The 21,677-nt window shown below is 41.6% G+C and overlaps 1 protein-coding gene across 3 annotated transcripts in view; it reads right to left on the bottom strand.

Moving 5' to 3' along the window:
- Positions 1-13,292: 13,292 nt before the first annotated feature.
- Positions 13,293-21,677, bottom strand: part of Kcns3 (potassium voltage-gated channel modifier subfamily S member 3) — a 51,143-nt gene continuing 42,758 nt past the window's right edge. For all 3 annotated transcript variants that reach the window (XM_045149893.1, XM_045149892.1, XM_004663782.2), the window contains exon 3: positions 13,293-15,311. In XM_045149893.1, coding sequence (XP_045005828.1) covers positions 13,777-15,252 — 1,476 coding nt within the window. In that variant the 5' untranslated portion in view covers positions 15,253-15,311 and the 3' untranslated portion in view covers positions 13,293-13,776. The remainder of the gene's footprint in view (positions 15,312-21,677) is intronic.

Here is a 21,677-nt window from a genome sequence, read left to right on the forward strand (position 1 = left end):
GCTCAGGCTGACCTAGAATTCATTGTGTAGTCTCAGTCTGGCCTCAAACTCACAGTGATCTGCCTACCTCAGCCTCCCAGGTACTAGGATTAAAGGCATGCACCACCACACACAGCTTTTTATTAGCTATTCTGATTGCAGAGTTTCTTGAGATGCATCAAAATATTTAACCATCAGAAAGGAAAGGTGCTTGTGACAGGAAAATCCTGTGCAGCTGCCTTGCCACAGCTTGGTACATCAGATTATAAACTTATCAGCAAGAACTGCATCCTGTTCACTAACTTATCAAAACCTTGCCAAAAGTTTATGGACCAGAGTGGTGGTTGACAGTGCTCAGATCCCTGTTCATGATGCAGCTATTTGGGGCCAACATTACTTTAAAAATTCTTTGTTTGACAAGGAAATATTGCCTGCATATTTGCCTGCAAGTCTGAGAGGCTCAAGGAAGCTCCCAAGACTCAAAAATCTCCTGACTCATGATGGATGTGACGAGCTTAAGGGCCACAGCAAAAAGTTCTGTTTCAGCAGTCAGTCAGATTCAGAGTGGCTGTCTTTGACCTCAGGCCACAACAGGACTTACTTTCATACTCATGAGTATCACAAACTTATGAAGTAAAGAATGGGGGAGTGGAGGGGAGGAACATGATTGTAAATCTGAATAATTTAGTTAACTATCTAAACACTCAGGTTTACTCCTTAGATGCCAAAGACTAAATTTGGTTTAGATGACAATATGCATTAATAAAAACTGAGAGAAAGTAGCATTTATTGAGTTGTTGGTCAGTTTTATGTCACTGTGACAAAGTACTTGAGAAAACCACAACTTAAAGTAACTTAAAATGGAGAAATATGTTTTGGTTCAGTTTCAGAGATTTCCATTCATTCACTTGATCCCATTGCTTTGAGACTTCGGTGAGAAATCATCGTATCAAGGATCATCTTGGGAAGCTGAGCTATTTGCCTTGTGCCAGTCAGGAAGGAGGGAGGGAAGGAAGAAGTAAGAGAGGAAGGAAGATGGGAGGGAGAATAAGAACAAGATGTCCTTCAAGGGCATGCCTTTAATGATTACTTCCTCCAACTAGACTCTACTTCCTATAGTCCATACCTCCTCTCAATAAACCTCTTCAATTAGGAATGTATCAGTATCAAACATGAATGAGATCAGAGCCCTCATAAGTCAATCACTTCCCACCAACCCTTTAGCAGATGGTCTTTAGAAGGCATTTCAGACCCAAACCATAATAAACACCAATTATGTGTCCTTAATGAAAATTATCTTAACCTCATGATATGGGCTTTGATGTTCCCTTTTGTACAGCTGAAAAAAATAGAGGCTTCAGAGAGGTCAAGCAATAGGACAATAGTCAGTAATCAATAGAGTAGTGAAGCCAGGCCCCGAACAAGGTCTGACCTACGATGCTTATGATGTTGTCCTGTTTGCTCAGGCATAACAGCCCTGATATCCATTGGAATGCATCAGACTAAGCGTCTTGTCAGCAGGAGCTATATATCCTTTTAACATTGTGTCTGAGCACAGACATACAGTAATGTATTTCCATTTAACAAATGAGATAGCTGGATTTCTCTCTGCAGGGTGGGCTTCCAGTGTGTTGAAACAGAAATGCTAAGACCCAAGGACATATGGTGGACAAACATCAAAGATAAAAGTCAAAAGTTAGGCCATACCCAGATCCAAGGGAAACAATAAGGGAGCAGGGAAGAGGGTCTGGAGGAACCTTGTGAAAGCTTGCCACTGACATTTATGCAATGCGGGGCTGTGAAACTGAGCCAGAAACAAAGTGCATATAAGCAAACATGAACCGTCCCTAAGCTTATCCCCAGAAAAATCAAAACCCTGGGAAGTTGAGAATGATTCAGGAGTTCTGGCCTTAGCTATAGCCATTAAAATGAGATTTGCCTGTGCTGTCCTGAAGGCTTCTCTTGCTGTGCAGCGGAGGGGATGAACATGAGGATTCTAGACATGCTGAACCCATTGTTCATTTTCTTTATGACACAATGCTCCATGCAGTAGCACTTTCCCTTTCCCTCTAGAACCAGTGGAGGTTGTCCCAGGGAAGGATGGAGTAAGTGTCCTATCCAGGACTTTGTACTCTTTAGTCCACGATTAGAACTGTACATGCTGAAATTGTCCTCTATAAAGAGAATCCTTTGCAACAGTAGAATTGCTGACAGAATTTATGAATCTGCCATTAGCTCTTTAGAAACAAGGAGACTATTTCTTGCTGGTTCTCAGGGATGAATGCAAGCACAACACATACTGACAAACATCTTTCTCAGTTTATAAATACCAGAGCACATGCTCCCAATGCCACAGGGAATAGAGCCCATTTGTTTGCTGCAGACAAGGCACACTTTCATCAGGTAATTACTACTGGAAAAAGGGTTGTGTGCTTCTACATCTGGCCTTATAGTACTATGGACTTTTCAGTAAAATGTACATTCATGATGGTGGCTGGAAGAATTCATTTGGAAAGGAACCTTTGTTCAAATGCTACGCAATGCTTCAGGAACCAAATGTTTGGTTTATTGATTTTTTGTTGTTGTTGTTGTTTTGGGGGGAGGGGGTTGAGGTAGGGTCTCACTCTAGCTCAGGCTGACCTGGAGTTCACTATGTAGTCTCAGGATGGCCTCGAACTCATGGTGATCCTCCTACCTCTGCCTCCCAAGTGCTGGGACTAAAGGCATGCACAACACCTGGATTTTATTGATTGTTTTTTTAATGATGTACTAAATTCCACTATAGACCCAGGATATAGTTGCTTTTCCTCTGTCGTTCTCCCCCCCCCACCCCCCAAGGTAGGCTCTCCCTCTAGCCCAGGCTGACCTGGAATTCACCAGGTAGTCTCAGGGTGGCCTCAAACTCATGGCGATCTTCCTATCTCTGCCTCTCGAGTGCTGGGATTAAAGGCGTGTGCCACCACACCCGGCTTGTCCTTTTTTTAAATCTGTGTGTGTGTGTGTGTGTGTGTGTGTGAGAGAGAGAGAGAGAGAGAGAGAGGGAGAGAGAGAAGACAGGGAGAGGTGGGGAAGAGGAGAGGAGCACACATGTGGAGGTCAGAGAACAACCTTAGGCGTTGTTCTGACCTTCCACCTTGTTTGAGGCAGAGTCTCATGTTCACTGCCATGTCTGCCAGGCTAGATGGCTCCTGAGCTACTGGGAACTTCCTGTCTCCACTTCTCATCTTGCCATAAACACTCTGGGATTACAGACATAACACTACCACATCTGACTTTATGTGTGCTCTTAGGATCAGAACTGAGGTTTTCATCTTACATAACAAGCTCTTTTACCCAGTAGCCTTCTCCCCAGCCCTCCTCTGGCTTTATTATCAGTGAAACTGGTCTGTTAGGGACTTCTTACCAAAGCTTTATAGAACATACTTGAAATATTTTCATATTCTCACAACCATAACTTTATCCTTCTCTTTTCTTGCATAATGACAGTTAAGTTCTGTTGTCAACTTCATCAGATTAGAATCCACAGACATTCCTTTTGGGCAGGTCTCTGAGGTTGCTTCTAGAAAGGATTAACTGAAAGAAGAAGTCCTTTCTCCAGAGTGGGCAGCCCTTCTGAGCTATATAAAAGGAAGCTCTGACAGAATGCAGCCCTCTTTCCAGCTTGCCTGCTATGCTACTCACTGGTACCTAGTCACAGGCCTCTCTTCTCCCCTCGTCCCACACCATTATTCACTTGTATGTGCATCTGTCTTGTCTGACTATGCTTCCTCAGCACTGAACCAAGTTTCATCAGTCTTCCAAGGTGGACTGAAGACCAGCGGCTGTCCAGGAATACTCCAGGCCTTCAGTCCAAGTTTGGGACTTCTGAGGCATGTGCGAGGCTGCAAGGTTCTCTTACTCTCAAGCCTGCAGACTGCTATCATTGGACTGCTGTAAACTAATCCAATATATCCCTTGTTTAATAAAATTCATTCTATTGAATCTGTTCCTTTAGAGAAACCTGGGTAATATATACATTAAGACACTGACTGACGCTTATTGAAGTGGGTTCCTGAACCTATTTAGAGAAAAATGAACAACTCTGTAACACCAATAAAAGGCGTTCCATCTTTGAATCACCTGCATTACTTTTGCTATTTTCCAAACTTCCTTACAAATCTATAAGTTTATGCAATATTATTTGTGATTTTGCTATTTTAGATCTATATTTTGTAATCTGAATAGCATTAATGGCTTTTCACACAATCATACCTCATAAATTATCTTTCTCTTGATACCCATAAATTTTGATAGTTAATACTTGAGTTTGCATGAGTACCACCTAAGATGAGCTAAAAGGAGCTGTACATTATAATATGCAAGGTCATACAGATCAGAACACTAAGATTCAAAGATATTAAAGATATTAAAGAACTTGCCCATGGTCAAAGACAAAGAAAGGATTGGAATTCAAATTTGACATGAAACCTATTCCTTTCTTTTTTATTAAAATATTTTGTTTATTTTTATTTATTTGAGAACAACAGACAGAGAGAGAAAGAAGCAGAGAGAAAGAGAGAGAGAAAATTGGCACACCAGGGCTTCCAGCCACTGTAAATGGACTCCAGATGTGTGTGCCCCCTTGTGCATCTGGCTAACGTGGGTCCTGGGAGATCGAGCCTCGAACTGGGGTCCTTAGGCTTCACAGGCAAGCGCTTAACCACTAAGCAATCTCTGCAGCCCTATTCCTTTCTTTTAACCAATAAGACATATTGATATCAGCATGCTATTAAAATTAAAGCTTCTCAAGGGCTACCTCTGCAGTAGCCATCCTTCTCCATTGGATGGAAGAGACTGAATAACAGCTCTCAAGAGGATCTACATCCTTAGAATCTGTAATTCTCACTTTGTAGCCCAAGAAGAATTTGCAGATATGATTAAGTTGGGGATCTTGATGTGAGAATAGCCTGAATTAACCATGTAGATCTCAAACATAATCATAAATAACCTTATAAAGAGAGGTCAAAGGAGATGTGACAGAAAAGAAGGCAACGTGATTGTGTATGCAAAGATTGGTACCATGTAACACCACCAAGAATGCAGTCAGAGGCTTGAAAGGCAAGAAGCAGACTGTCTCAACAGGATTAAGCTCTGCTAATAAATTAATTTGGGCCCCTAGAATTTTTCCTCCTGGAGAGCAGACTAAAAGATATAACCCTCAGGAAGCAAATGAGGGGATCATCTGGAAAGGGCTCTGGAGAGGGTGGGGTGAAGCCTAATCCCAAAATTATTGGCTCTGTCTTGTAACTTGCAGTACATGCAATTGGTTACAACCCATGTTGAGCTATTGGTTGGAGAGACCTATGCAGTCCCCAAAACAAGACAGGCTCTGTCAAAGCACTTGATTATCCATCTGATGTAAAAGGTAATAGACTCTATTGCTGAAGACACCACATGCTGCCTACACAGAACATAGAGAGATCTTGCTGGAAACTGGAAGGAAGCCAGTTCACAGTATATAGTTAGCCCATATAGTGTTGGAAAGCACTACATGAGCTGCTGGGGGAAGTGGCCAAGAATGTGGTGAGCAAGAAGGGAACACTGATATTTGAAAGCAACCAGCCTCACAAGATATACACACCTGTGCAATAGTGGCATCCAGCCTAGGAAGGTAACCAATGTCTCTCTGATTGCCTAAGGGACCACTCAGTGTAAGAGAACACATAGCTGGTACTGGGAACCAAGTCAGAATCCTACAAAGACCAGGATCATGGACTGCAATGAGAATCTCCTACTAGTGTTTGGACAAAAGAGAAGCTACACCCATCAAAATCTCTCTTAATTTAACCTATGCTGATCTCACTCTCTGCCAGAGAATCTGTTTTTCTTTAACAGAATAAAAGGCAGCAAATACCAAAAGACAACCAAAATCTGTCAACAAGACAAGAAAAGATAGCTGGCTCTCTGGCGGGAGATGAGCCACCCATCACACATCAGCTAGGGATCAGGTGAAACCGCAGAGGAATTGGAAAGATGAGCACGAGTGCTGCTTCCATGGTGGCAAGCCTGACAACCTGCGCCAGGGCGAAGGAGACAGACACTGAGGACACTCAAAATGCACCAAAGCAGAGATCCACAAGCTTCTGAGAGCTCAACACTAAAGTAGACTTAAAACACACCGACCAAGGCTCAGAGCATTTTGCAGAAGAGGGGGCAGAAAGAATGTATAGGCAAAGGGTGGGAGGGAATGTCCAGAAGCATTTCCCCTGCCCACACACACACACAAAGACTGACTGCTGCTCTCACAACTCATAACCCACAACCTCATTGTGAATACCAGCATTCCCACTGAGGAAGGCCTGCAGCGGAATGAGGGATGGGAGGAGGGGAATGGTACCAACACATGATGTGTCCATACAAAGTTTCTACTCAATAAAAAAACTGGACAAGAAAAAAGTTACATTGTTTTAAGTCCTTACATGTATGGTAACTTGTTTTAGAAGGCATGATAAATACTTTCTGGAAAGCTGATAAGTTTTCAACTGAAATACTCATTTCACTTGGTGTTGATCAAATTAAGTGCACTTACTACTTTTTCTTTTCCTACATTCTTGAAAAATAAAGTGAGTAAAGTTTGAAAACTGGGATTCTCGGGCTGGGAAGATGGCTTATGGAATGTCAAGTATGAGGACCAAGTTTAGAGCTCCAATTTCCACATAAATACTGGGAAGTTATGACAGACTACCCATAATCTCAGAGCTCAAGACGTAGAGACAGGGCTCCCCAGGGCAAGCTGGTTAGCTAGACTAGCAAAACCAGTGAGCTCTGAGTTCAATTGAAAGACCCTGCTTCAGTAAATAAGGTGGAGTCTGATCAAGGAAGAAAACCAATGTCAACCTCTGTCCTCCACACATACCTACAAACACGAGTGTCTATGAACATGGATATACAAATGCACATAACACACAAAAATAAACTGTGATTCTTTGTAAATTCAAGGCATGCCTGGGCTATAATGACTCCAAAACCAGCCTGGACAACATAGTGAGTCCTTGTTTCAAAAACAAAATGGGAAAATGAAGGCTGAGAATATAACCCAGTGGTAGAGCATTTATATAGGATGCATGAGGTCTTGAGTTCCAAGCCTAGAATCTAAGTAAATAAACAAACAAACCAACAAACTTGGGTTCTCTGTAGCAGAATACTCCAAGTGAAAATCTGATGATGTGAAGAAGTCAGGCATTCTTTATTCAAGGGGCAGTTAGAGGTCTTAGTTCCCCCTTCCCTGAGCTTAAGAGAAAGACAAAAAACCTGAAACTACTCCCAGAAACATTTAAGTTAAAATAAGCTTCTGGCTGTGTCCTCTCTGAGGACTGAGGAAATAGGTATCCATCTAAGCAGAAATCATTTAAGATTTTGAGACTCTAAGCAGAAATTATTTCAATTACTTTTTGAAGCTCACTGAATTCCTGACTGCTTAGCACATGATTTCTACAAGTTCTCATCTGAACCAGGTATTTGTAAATGTCAAAAAGCTGGAAATTAATAGTTGTATACTATTTTCTAAGAATGGTTTCATAGCATTAAGGAAGTGTCACTAATGTTTTTATTAATAGAATTGCAATTATGTTCAAAAAAAAAAGGTATTTTGAGGCAAGCCCAACAGACTGATCCCCCTTTTTTATGCCAGAGAATGAGACAGAGAGAGAATTGACATGCCAGGGCCTCTATATGTCTGTGCCACCTGGTACATACTGCAACATTGTACATTTGCATCACCTTGTGTGTCTGGTTTACATGGGATCTGGAGAGTCAAACATGGGTCCTTAGACTTCGCAGGCAAGTACCTTAACTTCTAAGCCATCTCTCCAGTCTAAGATGGTTCTTTTAAAAATGCTCATTGGAATATGTGTAGATTAAACAATATGATGATTCTTCAGTGTAAACAGGGGAGAGAAGTGAGTAACAGAAGAGATGAAATGGGTTCCTGGAAGTTGAAAACTGCTGAAACAGAATGATGGTCACACGGAGATACATGACACAGTTCTTGACACTTGTGAATATATGAAGTTTTTGTTTATTATTATTATTATTAACAACATGTTTCATATGGATACATTATGTGTTGGTACCTTCTTTTCCTTCATCCTTGCCTCCATTCTGTTGGGGATGCTTCTCAGTGGTGTTGCAAATGTTCCCCATGGAATTGTGATTTATGCACCGTGGGAGCAGTAGTTAATGAAATCTAAACTTTTAATCTAAAAGGAAAAGAGGGAGGGAGAAGCAGGGAGTAGAGCTTTGGCTGTCTTCTAATGATGATTGAGCCACTATGTTGCTGCATGGTCTCAGACAACTCACTCCTCTTCCTCACTGTAAAATGCTGAGTCAGACCTCTGGAGGCCCCTCTGAGCTGTCACATTCCATAGCTTTATGTGGTGCATAAGCAACTGGCTTAAACCTCCTTGCCTTTCTTTCCACCTTAAACCTCCTCTGCCTGTGTTCCTCACTGCTCTGGCATTCTTCCCGGAAAAGACCACATAGAAGTTACTGAAAACAACCAAGGGTAAGCCATGGGTACTTTGAAAGCAAATCAAAATCATGTATACATGGATGCTTAAGAGAACTTTCACCCAGTCTGGCTGCCAGCACTCCAAGGGCCTTGAACTCAGGAAGATGAATGACTCTTTGAAAATGCTTTTAATAGCTTAAGCATTAGAGTATCCAACTCCCCAGATCCCAAGCAACAGGAACTCAAACTGCATTGGTTATGACTACTGGCAGAGAACATAAGAAAAATTAGATGGCAGGTTAAAACTGTTTTTTATTGTGCAACTTTATAATGTCAACAGATTTAGAAGGAAACTAGCCTATTTAGAAACAACATAGACCATGTAAATATAAGAGACAGAAAGGATAACAATGCTACTCACCTGTCTCCTTGAGAACACAGTAGAAGTGTTGCTGGTCTGATTGCACAGCTGTGAGTTGTGGTGCCAACAGGAAACCCCAGGCTTCCCAATACCCACTTCTCCCTTAGACACCACACTTTGCCTAAGAACCTAAGAAATAACTATTTTGCTAACAGAAGGTGAATTCTTAACAGCAAATTGAACCATGTTGAAACTGCTGTGATCCTAGATCAAAAATCATAGATACTGACAATTGCATATGGAGTAAACAATCCTACTATTCTGGTCATTAAAAAAAGCTTTTTGAGTCCCGAGAAGTAAACTCTATTACACACAACATAGGTCACAAGCGTGGTGGCCACAAAACAACTATCTATTGTGATTGCCTAGCTGAAGGCCACAACAAGCACTTCCCTGTTGTGGTTTGAATATTTAGTGTCCTCCATATGCTTGTGTGTTTGAACACTTGGTCCCCATGTGGTGATGCCATTTAAGAAGGTTGTGGAACCTGTAGAAGGAGGACCCTCACTGGAGGAAGTGGGCCAGGAGGTTTTATACTCTGAATTCACTTCTGTTTCCTGACTACCAATGCAATGTGACCAGCCATGTCACAATCTTGTCACCATGATGGACTATATCTCCTCAAACTGTAAGCCAAAAAAAAAAATCCTTAAATTGCTTCTTCTCAGGTATTTGGTCACAGCAACAAGGAAAATGACTAATAGAACTCAAATTCTTAAGTAAAATATGAATTTGTTTGTTGGTTGGTTTTTTGGTTTTTTTTTTTTTAGCGTTTAAAAGAATCTTTATTGTTTTTCTTAACATGTGCATTACAGGAAACAAAAACACAAGCAAAAAGCAGCCATCCAGTCACAGGCAGTTCGGTTGGACATACACGCCTGGATCTTGCATGTGTACACACTGCATTCCATTTCGGGAACTGAGACGGTACAGAATGTGTCATGCTTTCCCACACACTGAAAATGTTCACCAACTCAAACATTTTAAGGTAGGGTCTCACTCTAGCCCAGGCTGACCTGGAATTCACTCTGTAGTCTCTGGGTGGCCTTACACTCACAATGATCCTCCTACCTCTGCCTCCCGAGTGCTGGGATTAAAGGCATGCGCCACCACGCCCAGCTAAATATGAATTTAACATAAGAGGAAGGACTGTAGAGAAAGGAAGAGGGGAGGATACTTAATAGGTTGATATTGTATATATGTAATTACAATGATTGTAATGGGGAGGTAATATGATGGAGAATGGAATTTCAAATGGGAAAGTGTGGGGGTGGGGAGGGAGGGAGTTACCATGGGATATATTTTATAATCGTGGAAAATGTTAATAAAAATTAAAAAAAAAAAAGAAGGACTGGGAATGTACAAAAGCAAATGAGATCCAATATTTCCAGCAAAAAAGGAAAAACAAGAAAATCAACTTAATATACACATATGAACCACCAGAAGCAAAAAAAAAAAAAGAGAGAGAGAGAGAGAGATGAGAATGCTCAGCACATCTAAAGATCCTTTCACCACAAGAGGAAAGAGCTACAGAAGTAGAGATTAGCAAGGCAGTAATTATGTCTGGGAGGTAGATTCTGTCAGCAATAGGCACCCATCCAGTATTAGTGAAGGTCTGACCCCTAACCATGAACTGAAGTCAACTAAGCTGGGAACTAAAAGGCCTCAAATAGCTCTGGCATCATCTCCTCTAGGAAGCCTCTCTGTGAAGTAGGCCTTCAGCTACTGACTCCAACATTCTGGAAAGAAGGGGCCTGTCATTTCTCCACATGGGAATGAACAAGCAAGACCTGCATGTAGAATGGGAAAAGCCAAGGGGAGCCCGGTTAAACACAAAGCCTCATGATTTGTGTCACCAGAGCCTTATAATATGGTGTGGATTTTAAGTGAAAGGCACAGCAAAGACTAAGATTAGAAGGTGTTGGGGGTAAGAAGGCAGAAGGACAGAAGGAAGCCACAGGCAGCACTCAAGCCACAGGGCAAACCATGTGAGGAGTTTCCATGAACACAGGCTAAACTGGCTCCTGCTCAGTGCTGATTCCAAACACTCTCCTTTCATCCCCACAAACTGAGAGACATTTGTCAATTCCTGGAGAACCAGTTTCCTAACAAGTCTGACATTAATGTCTTCAAGCAAGTGACCCTCAGAGCCTGTTCCCACTTCATAGACATGCTAGAATATTTTTTAAGTAAATGAATCTAGTTGCTGGATGAGGAAAGGCACAGGAGCCAGGATGTCTCCTGGGACACAGTCACTGGAAATATCAAACTAACTGCTTGCTGTGGCTTCTGTTTGCAGAGGCATTTGTGCTGGAGCTTCCTCCAACTCACCCCTCACAGCACTGCAGAGGCCAGGGTCTGCAGTCTGGCTCCCTAGGTCCCAGGGCCAGCCATGTTACTCATGGTGTGTGGTGGTTTGAATCAGAAACCATATGAAACCATAAACTCATGTTTTTTCAATGCTTAGTCCCCAGCTGATGGCAATCTGAACAGTGGAGCCTTGCTTGAGGAGGTATGTTGTTGGTGGCAGGCTTAGAGTTATTATTATAGCTGTCTCCTCCTTGCCAGTGATCAGCTCACTCTCCTACTGCTGTTTTCTAGCTGCTGAGGCAAAGATGATGTCTAGCCTCTGATCATGCCATACTTTACCTGCCATCATGAAGCTTTCCCAAGAGTCTGTAAGCCAAAATAAAGTCTTTCCTCCCATCAGTTGTTTTTGATCAGGTATTTTATCCCAACAATGAGAGAGTAACTACAACAGAAAACGGTGACCTAACTAAACCACATTTCCTTTCAACCTCAGCTTCAGCATCTTCAAATAAGGACAGCAATAAACACTTGCAAGGCAAAAATGAGTTTACCTAGGCAAAGCACTCACTTAAGTAGTTTATTGGTATTGTTGTTGCTACTTTGCTATTATTACTACTGGGGACATATAAGCAGTCTTCAGTTACTTTGCTATTAATAGGAATCTTTTATGAAGGAAGGATCCGAAATTCTATTATTTTGCCTCAAAACTTCACTTATGCCATATCAAAAAAAGCACTTTGGGGTCAAGAGATGACTCAATGGTTAAAGATGTTTGCTTGCAAGGCCTCTCTGCCTAGGTTCAATTCCTAATCCAACCACATAAGTCAGACACAAAAAGTGGTACACGTGTCTGATGACACATACATACCACACACATATGAAAAATATTTTTTAAGTAGAGGTGCATTTTAAAAGTAAAAAGGGTTGGAGAGGTGGTTCAATGGTTAAGGTGCTTGCCTGCAAAGCCTAACTACCTGAGTTGGATTCCTCAATACCCACGTAAAGTTAGATGCACAAAGACAGAAAGTGGCTTATGTATCTAGAGTTCATATGCAGAAACTAGAGGCCCTAGTGTACCCATTCTCTCTCCCTCCCTCCCTCCCCCCTCCCCCTCTCTCTCTTCCTCTCTCTCTCTCCCTAAATAAATAAAATTTTTATAAAAATAAAAATTTAAAAAAACATTTGGCTTTAAAAAGAGAGACTTTCTCAAATATGCAAAAAGTAATACATAAAAAATGTTTTAAGTTTCCTCATGTCATCTCATAAGTCACAGGCACATGAAGAGGAATGAGGAATCTTATAGGTACTGACAACCTACAGATATGCTTTCAATAAAATACATCTCCAAACACGATAGGCTGGATAATAAATCCATATGCCGCTTCTAGTCAAAAGACCTGGGGGGGGGAAATAAAGTAGCCAGTAGACATCCCAAGTTAGCATTGCCCTACATCTCCAAATGGAGTCAGTGGCTGCCTTCCTTCCACATGGGATGGAACTGTGCATGCTCTGCTGAGGCAACTGTGTATGTCTCCTTGGTAGGGGCATTCTACAAAAGATTCCACCATCACGTTTTTTCATTATGGCTGTCTAAAAGTACTGGCTCATTTTATACCTGTTGGCATCATTTTTGTTTTTCAGAAATTTAGCATTCACTCCTCTAGCTATAATGAACCACCTCTGTAATCTGTACATTTCTTCTTTCCTTCCATTTGCTGAACTGGCCCTGTGAGTGGGTTGGCTCTTTCATGTCTGTACAATTTTTTGTGATAAGGTTTTATCCTAAGGTTTTATCCTGTAAATAACCATAAAATTCAAAATATATACTAAAAATATGTCCATAAAGATATACACTTCATTCATATGTCTCAAACACCTATATTTTAGTATTTTAGTCATTATAAATGGGGCAGTACAATTTAAACACCGATTCATCCTGTTACCTCCCAACCACCACAAGTATACTGAAAAATCAACATGTTGGTGGTATATATCTAAAATTTAAATGCATAAAAAAACCCATGATATTTCAAAAAGAAAAATTATTAGCATAATGGAATATATTTATTTGACATAAAAACAGCCAACCAAACATTCTCCATACTGAACTAGGAAGTTTATTAGGCTCCTAATTTCCATGTCTAGAACATGAACATGGATTTACATGCATTGTTTCATGTTGTGAATGTCACATGCATGTAGTCTTCAGTCAGCTGGGCCTCTGATTCTACTTGTCAGTAATTTATAGTTAGCTCAATGTGAGTAAATGGCAAATACAGAATAATGCCTAAGCCGTAGCAATAAATCCTGTCCAATAACATTTACTTTTTTTTCCAAAATCATATCACAACTCTCTGTTTCTCTCTTGTAAAAAATAAATTTCATAACAAGGCATTTAATTTACCTTACTGAGAAAAATAAAGATAACTCTATCATTTCAGAATTCAGCAATGAATGTCCAACTATGGCTAAAAGGTACACCCTGAGAAATAAACATTTTATCCAAAGAAACCCATTGAGGTTTATAAAGCTGTGTTAACCTAATGTCAGGAGAGGACACAAGTGCAAATGTCCCTGCTCATTTTGCTGTGCAATTCTCCAATGATGCAGTGTGGTAACCATCCTCATTGTCTTCCATGCTTGAAGCATCTGTGGAGTCAGGATCACTAACCACGATGCCAACAGAAGATAAACTGGCAATGAAGGCATGTACCTGCTGTGCATAAATGTCTCTAATGTTAAAGTAAGGTAGCTCATGACACTTCTCTGGTGGGTCCTCACTGCACTGGTCCATATCCATATCCTTCTGCTTCTGGTAGTACTTGGAAAACTTGTTAAAGATGATGGTAATAGGAAGGGCCACAACCAAGATGCCACATATTATGCATGTGCTGGCAATGATCTTCCCAGCCAAGGTGATGGGGTGGGTGTCGCCATAGCCCACAGTGGTCATGCTGATAGTGGCCCACCACCAGCAGATGGGGATACTGGTGAGACTGGATGAGTGGTCATCTTTCTCCACAGAGTAGATAAGCACAGAGAAGATGGAAATGCCCACCGACAGGAAGAGGAGCAGCAACCCCACTTCATGGTAGCTGTGCCTCAGCGTGGCCCCAAGAGACCGAAGCCCCACAGAGTGCCGGGCAAGCTTCAGAATCCGAAAGATCCTCATGAGGCGAAGGATCTGAACCACCTTGCCCATATTCTCAATGTCCTCACTCTCTTCTTCTTTGGTGTCCACCGCCAATGTGGCATAGAAGGGAATAATAGAAACGAAGTCAATTATGTTCAGAGGGTTCTTCCAGAACTTCTTTTGACACGGTGCAGCCACCAGCCGTATGGCCAACTCACCGGTGAACCAAGCAATACAGGCAATCTCCACACCCTCTAGCACAGGGTCATCCACCTCTCCATCCTCATTCTGGAATTCTGACATGCTGTGGACACACATGGCCACAATGGAAGCTAGCACTACACTCAAGGAGGAGATTGCGATGAGCTTGGCTGACAGACAGTATGCTGGATTTTCCATCCGAATCCAGATTTTCTTCCGGAGTTGACCAAACCGCAGCTCATCAAACTTCTCCAGCTCTTTCTCAAACAGAGAGGACTCTTCAAAGGAGGAGTCAGTGCTCACATCATTGCTTTTCTGCTCCCAGTCCTTCTCGTGGTTCTCCTCCTTGCGCTCCTGGTAGCGACTGCTGCAGCAGGAGTCAATGAAAAGCTCATTGATGCCCCAGTACTCAATCTCCTGACAGAAGGAGAACACACACAGTTCCTCCATGACATGAAGCTTCCCTGTGTAATAAAAGTTCAAAACATATCTGAACAGGGAGGGGTTGCGATCAAAGTAGTACTCCTTATCAGCCACACTGTAGTCATCACACAGCTCCAGGATGGCCTCTTCAGAGTGGCACATAAGCAGCTTTCCCAGTCTGGTGTGAGGGAACCGCAGGAGTGTGCTCTGGTCCACAGACTGCTTAAAGCCCCCCACATTCAAGTTGACAAGTTCCTCATCTTGTCCAGGGTGATGGAAAAACTCACCAAACACCATGATGGATACAGAAGTCAGAGTGCTGGCCGGGAAGGGAGATGTGGAAGATCACGCTGCACCTGGAAGGAGTACAAGAGAGTATCAGCCTGTGTCTTCTCCTGCCTTGCCGGAATTCTTTCTAATTTGCTCTTGCCAGGATGACATTAAACGCAAAGCAGGATCAGGGAAAAGGCTCAGTATGTAAAACGTTTGCCACGTACTGTAAGAACATTAGTTAGGATTCTCAAACCCATGTAAAGTCAGATACAAGAGCATATGTCTGTAATCCTAGTGCTTATACAGTGAGACAGGAGGAAAAGACAGGACATCCTCCCTTCCCCTACCACCAAAAGCTCACTAGCCAGCCACCCTGGCACATGCAGCAGCAAACAGCAGAGAGACCCTATCTCAAATAAGGTGGAAGATAAGGAAGACATCCAAGGTGTCTGACCTACACACACACATACACACACACTGTGACACATGCATGTGCATACACACATGTAGACACACACACACACAAAAGCAGGAAGCTCAATGAAAATGAATGTACTGCTACAAGTTTGACAAGAAGAAAATCAACACAAAGCTCATTTCCTTTTTCAAAATTCTGGGCTTATAGATCTAGAAAAATAAAGGAAAGCCTGCAATATCATTTTATGAACCCAAATTCCTATTTCTCTATTAAGCACACAAAGTTTATGTTCTGTCATTACCCCACCCCCACCTATACACACATGCAGAAACAATGCACTTTCGATCACTTACACAATATAAAACTTCCATAATCTCAACCAGGAAGCTCTGTGTTTGGAATGCTTGGTTCTGATGTGACAAGCCAGCTGCTTTCAGGCTTGTAGCCCACTCCTCCCCATCCCAAGCTGTGCTCTGCACCCACAGAAAGGACTTTCCTCTATATTTGACCCGTGAGAGGCTCGGCTCTTACAGAGAGGATGCGGGTTTCCCTTCATGCTTTGTTGTTTTGTTCTTTTAAGAGAGCCCTGTTTCCTATGTTTGGACATGGATACTCAAGAGGATATAATTATCTGCCAGTCTTTAAGTACCCTTTATCTTGCAGATAACATTACACTTCATGGGATGGAGTTTCATGTATATCCATATGGAAAGAAACTGACTTAGGAAAGCCTTTTCAAGTTAATTGCCCTATCAGTTTCATGACACAAGTATAGTCTTCTCCCACCTCTATCCTCCCTCACAGTTTCTAACATAGCACCAACCAATGATTCTCTCTCTATGGATGGTCTGTAATGCCCTGTGCTCATGGACTATTTTTTTAGTTCAACTCTAAGATGTACCAGTACCCACTGCTCTAAGAGAAACTATAGGTGTTGACCATCATACCATACAATGGTGCTTCCTCAAATAGATTTATCATGAACTGAGTCAGTATCAGGTACTAATAGATGTCTTGCTCCCGGTGTGTCATTTAATCCTTCCAACATGATAAGGGAAGCATGTGGGAGGAGGGTTACTCTGAAGGGATGAGTCAGAGATCACACAATAAGTAAAGGTTTTTAACCCATGGCTGAGAGGTTATTGAGAAAAGAGCAAAGACTCTTAGCTGAAGAGACTTCCTTGCAGAGTTTACATGCAGTTTGAGTGGTAAAGGTTCTAACACAGCTGACTAAACACAAGGGTCAAGAGAATTCTCAGCAGAAGGCATCCAAAGGCCGACCATCTGCTTTCAGTCTGAAAAAAATCTCAATTTCATTTTGTCAGCAAGATTACCACATACCAAGTTCCCATCTAAAGGGACTTAACAATTGTATTTTTTAAAAATATATATTTGGGGCTGGAGAGATGGCTTAGTGGTTAAGCGCTTGCCTGTGAAGCCTAAGGACCCCGGTTCGAGGCTCGGTTCCCCAGGTCCCACGTTAGCCAGATGCACAAGGGGGCGCACGCGTCTGGAGTTCGTTTGCAGAGGCTGGAAGCCCTGGCACGCCCATTCTCTCTCTCTCCTCTATCTGTCTTTCTCTCTGTGTCTGTCTCTATCAAATAAATAAATAAAAAATTTAAAAAATATATATATATTTATTTATTTTCAAGCAGAGAGAAAGAGAGTGAGTGGATGCACCAGGGACTCTTGCTACTACAAGTGAACTCCAGACACATCGATCACTTGGTGCATCTGACTTTAAGTGGGTACTGGGGAATTGAACACAGGCTGTCAGGCTTTGCAAGCTAGTGCCTTTAACTGCTGAGCCACTCCTCCAGCCCAGCACATGTATATGTGACTCACTAAGGCTCACCCTTCTGTGCTTCATGCCATGACATGCAGGTCCTCTCCATGCTCTTTGATACCTCAGCTTCCAAAACTGAGAGTAAAATAAACCTCTTTCCTTTAAAAATTAAAAAAATAATGTTAAAAATAGTAATTCTATTGAAAGCAGGTGGAAAACTTCCAGGGGGAAGTGGCTGGGGTAGGGGAGGGGGGTGTCAGAGAGAGGACTGGTCTGCACCATGTTAAAGAGCCAAGGACTCAGATTCACACATTAGGAGTGTATGTAAGATGAAAGTGACAAGCTCAGAAGTTCATAAAATAGAATTCACAAGACTGATAAATTGATTAGAAAGAGAAGAGAAATGTACAAAGACTAAGTGAGGGTGCATTTTTCTAATCTGCTTAAGTGGATGAAAGTAATGCCATGAAAGGATGCAGGAGGTCAGGAAGAAATTTCTCTCCCCTTATGCTAAGGAAAGCTGAGGCTATCAGTAAGAGAGAAAATTCCTGTTCTGAAAGACAGACAACATAGGTCATAGCCTTAAAACTGCCTCTGCCCTCCACCCCAGGAGAGGGTCAATAGTCATAATGAATACATGAGTGTTTGCCCCCTGGATATTAACATGTGTGTGTCTCATGAAACCAGAGACCACAGACCATGACTGGCATATCTTCAATAGATTCGCTAACCTCTTCCAAAAATTCCATTTTCCTCCCCCTGCTTTCTGCTTTTAATTATATATCTTTAAAAAAAAAAAAAAGGCCCAAGTCAAGTCCCTACTTGGTCCAAATATTTATTTAACTTCAAGTCTCTGAAGACCAGCTCAGACTCATGGTAAATAGAGTAGAAAAAATGTTCCAAAGAGCTAGTTCAGCTAAGCTTATACTAAGACTTTAGTGGAGGGTCACTCTCATTTTAGCTGTCCTAGAATCCCACAGTACCTAGTCCATGCCACCATGGGCACTTGTGGGTCTCCTAATCAGGTTATGTGATCTATCTCCCAGTCTCCACCCACAATAACTTCTCTGGGGAACATGGCTATCACCCACAATATCAGTCCTCCTGTTCTGTCATGCTTGCATTTTATTTATTCTGCACCAGTGAAGGAGAGCTTGTGATGAGTCCATCTATCCATCTAATCATAAAAGCCACACACATCATAAAACTAGAGGTCTCTTGTTATGAAGCTTTCGGAAGAGTCAAAGGAAAGTGGCTCCGGTCAGATTAAATGCTACATACAGCTCAAAAGTGTATCTTGCCCATAGCAACCAACTTAGGGCAGGGATGATGGGGCTTTACCCTTCACAGATAGCAAATACAAAACACCTTTATGACATTTGCTCTTCTTCCTGGGATTTTGCAGATGAGGAAGCAAAGAGATGAGTAGGCAACATATGTATGTCAAAAGATGGATGTAAAGGCTAAGGCCAGGGCTCTGTGCCTAGCGCAGTACTCTCCACTGTTCAGCAGGGCAACTCACATGTTTATAGTCACACAGCAAAAGCAATATGTTGTACATCATTATTCCTAAGGGTGCTATATTCAAGTAAGCATTTATTTAACATACATTCATTTACAACTCTCAGGAAGCACTTACTGAATCAAGGATATAGCTTTCTACTACATATATTTATATATAACATATGTGTCTACAGGCATTTATATACACTTGATTCTTTATGTATATATTCCACATCTGAGGATTCTACCAACTGCACATCAAAATATACAGAAAAACGGTGCTACACATGGACACAGTATTTTTGCTTATTAGTCACTTAACAGTATAGTATAACAACTATTTATAACACATTCACATGTTGTTAGGTATTATAAGTAATCTAGGCTTAAAATATGGAGAAAGACATGCATAGGATTTTTGCAAATATTATACCATTTTATGTTAGAGACTTGAGCAGTCAGTGGAGCTGGAGAGACTGCTCAGTGACTAAAGGCACTTGCTTGCAAAGCCTGATGACCAGGGTTTGATCTCCTGGTACTCACATACAGCCAGATACACAAAGTGGTGCATGCATCTAGGGTTCACTTGCAGTGAAGGATATTTGAGCAAACAAGGACTCCACATATCTAAAACCAATGTTCCATGGATAACAAGGGGTGATTGTACATATATAATCTATATGTACATACATATAGATATACATATGTATGTACATATGGATAAACTTTACAACTACTAAATAGAAACATAGGCCAATTCATTTATAACCAAGTTATGAGAAAAACTTTCTGACTCAAATGTCAGAAAAAAATAAAATAAAATTGATCACATAAAAGTAATTTTCATGAATAAAAATATCACAGTAACATAAAAGAATTACAGAAAAACTATTTTCCATATATCTTGCAGAAGGCTTAGTGCACCTAACATATGGATGTTTTCAAAAGAAAAGATGATGAGCAATAGTGATGTGGAAAAATGGCCAAGAGATATGAACAGACAGTTCACATGAAAAAAAATGTAAATGAGACTAGAGTCAAGAAAAAATATTCAACCTTGCTCATGAAAAGACAAATGCATATTAATACTATACTGACACATTTATCTAAAGTACCAAATTCGGAGAAAAAAAAGTTTACATGTTCTACTGGTGAGTCTGTAGAGAAGCAGATACTCTCCACACCTGAGTATGAAGGCCAAAAGAAAGGATGCCTCTGGGGAGGGGAATTTGGCAAAATTCACTGACACTACTTAGGATTTTACCCTTTGACCCAGAAATCTCTCTTCCCCAACTGCTCTGTAAAGAAAGACAAACAAAACACTTGTGCAATTGGAAACAACCAAGTGTCCATCAGAAGAGGATCATCTGGAAATTTGTCTATCTAGCTCTCTCTCTTCCTCCGTGTGTGTGTGTGTGTGTGTGTGTGTGTGTGTGTGTGTGTGTGTGATTTCTGAGTATTTTTAATGGGAGGAAAAAAGCAAATTAGAGAAAATTGTGATATTAGTTACTTTAACAGTAGTTGTGGTCAAACATCTGACAGGAAGCAGTTATGGGAAGGAAAGGGTTTATTTCAGCTTGCAATTCCAGGTGATACATTTCATCATGGTGGGGAAGGAATGGCAGCAGGAGCAGGAGCTAGCTCCAGAGTAAGGAAGAGAGGACAAACAGAAAGTGAGGCCAGGCTATAAAACCAAACATCCCACCCCAGTGACTCACATCCTCCAGCAAGGCTCCTTAAGGTTCCATAACCTTCCTAAACAGCACCACCAGCCAGGGACCAAATGTTCAAACACAGGAGCTGTGGTAATTTAAATGTATAATGTCCCCCATAGACTAATGTGTTTGAATATTTAATGGCCAGTTGGTGGCACTATTCAAGAAAGTTGTAGATCCTTTAGGAGGTGGCTCTGTGCTGGAGGAAGCATGTCACTGCAGGCAAGGCTTGTGATAGAAAAGCTTATCCCTGTTTGCAGTTCTCCATCTCACTTCTTCCTCCCTGTGGATATGTCATTTTCCTATTAATGCATGCTTTCCCCACTGTAATGTGTTTCCCCCTCAAAACTGTAAGCTTAAAATAAATCCTCTCCTTCCATATGCTGTGGGTCAGGTATTTGGTCGCAAGCCAGAGATTGATATCAAATGTCTTCCTCTATCTTTCTCCACATTTTTTTGAGACAACGGCTCTCACTGAACCAGGAGCACATGAATTCGGCTAGACTAGGTAGCCAGAAAGCCCCAGGAATCTTGATGTTTCTACCTTTAACACTGGTGCCTGGCTTTTACATGGGTGCTGAAGATCTGAGCTCAGGTCCTCATGCTTTCATGGCAAGCACTTTACTGACTGAGCTATCTTCCTAACCACATGCTTTCTCTTTTTTGCAGGAAGGAAGGATCGGGTTCAAGATAGGATCTCATTCTAGCCCAGGCTGACCTAGTACTCACTCTACATACCCAGCCTGGCCTCAAACTCACAACAATCCTCCTAACTCTAGCTCCCAAGTGCCACCACATCTGACTCCCATGATTTCTTTTTTGTAACTGCAAAATCTTATTTTCTAGCACTGTCCACAAAAATGGTCCAGAACAAATGACCAGATGGTAGAAGCTGCTTGGCTACTTACCTCTGCCCTTCAAAAGTGAAACACTCATACTCACGCCTGCTGGGACTATAAACAGCTAAGGGCTGTCAACTCTGTCTCTCTTTGGAAATCACTCTCAGCCAGATAGAGCTTCTTTGTCC

This window comes from Jaculus jaculus, chromosome 5 (assembly GCF_020740685.1).
Source record: "Jaculus jaculus isolate mJacJac1 chromosome 5, mJacJac1.mat.Y.cur, whole genome shotgun sequence".
NCBI lineage: Eukaryota > Metazoa > Chordata > Mammalia > Rodentia > Dipodidae > Jaculus > Jaculus jaculus.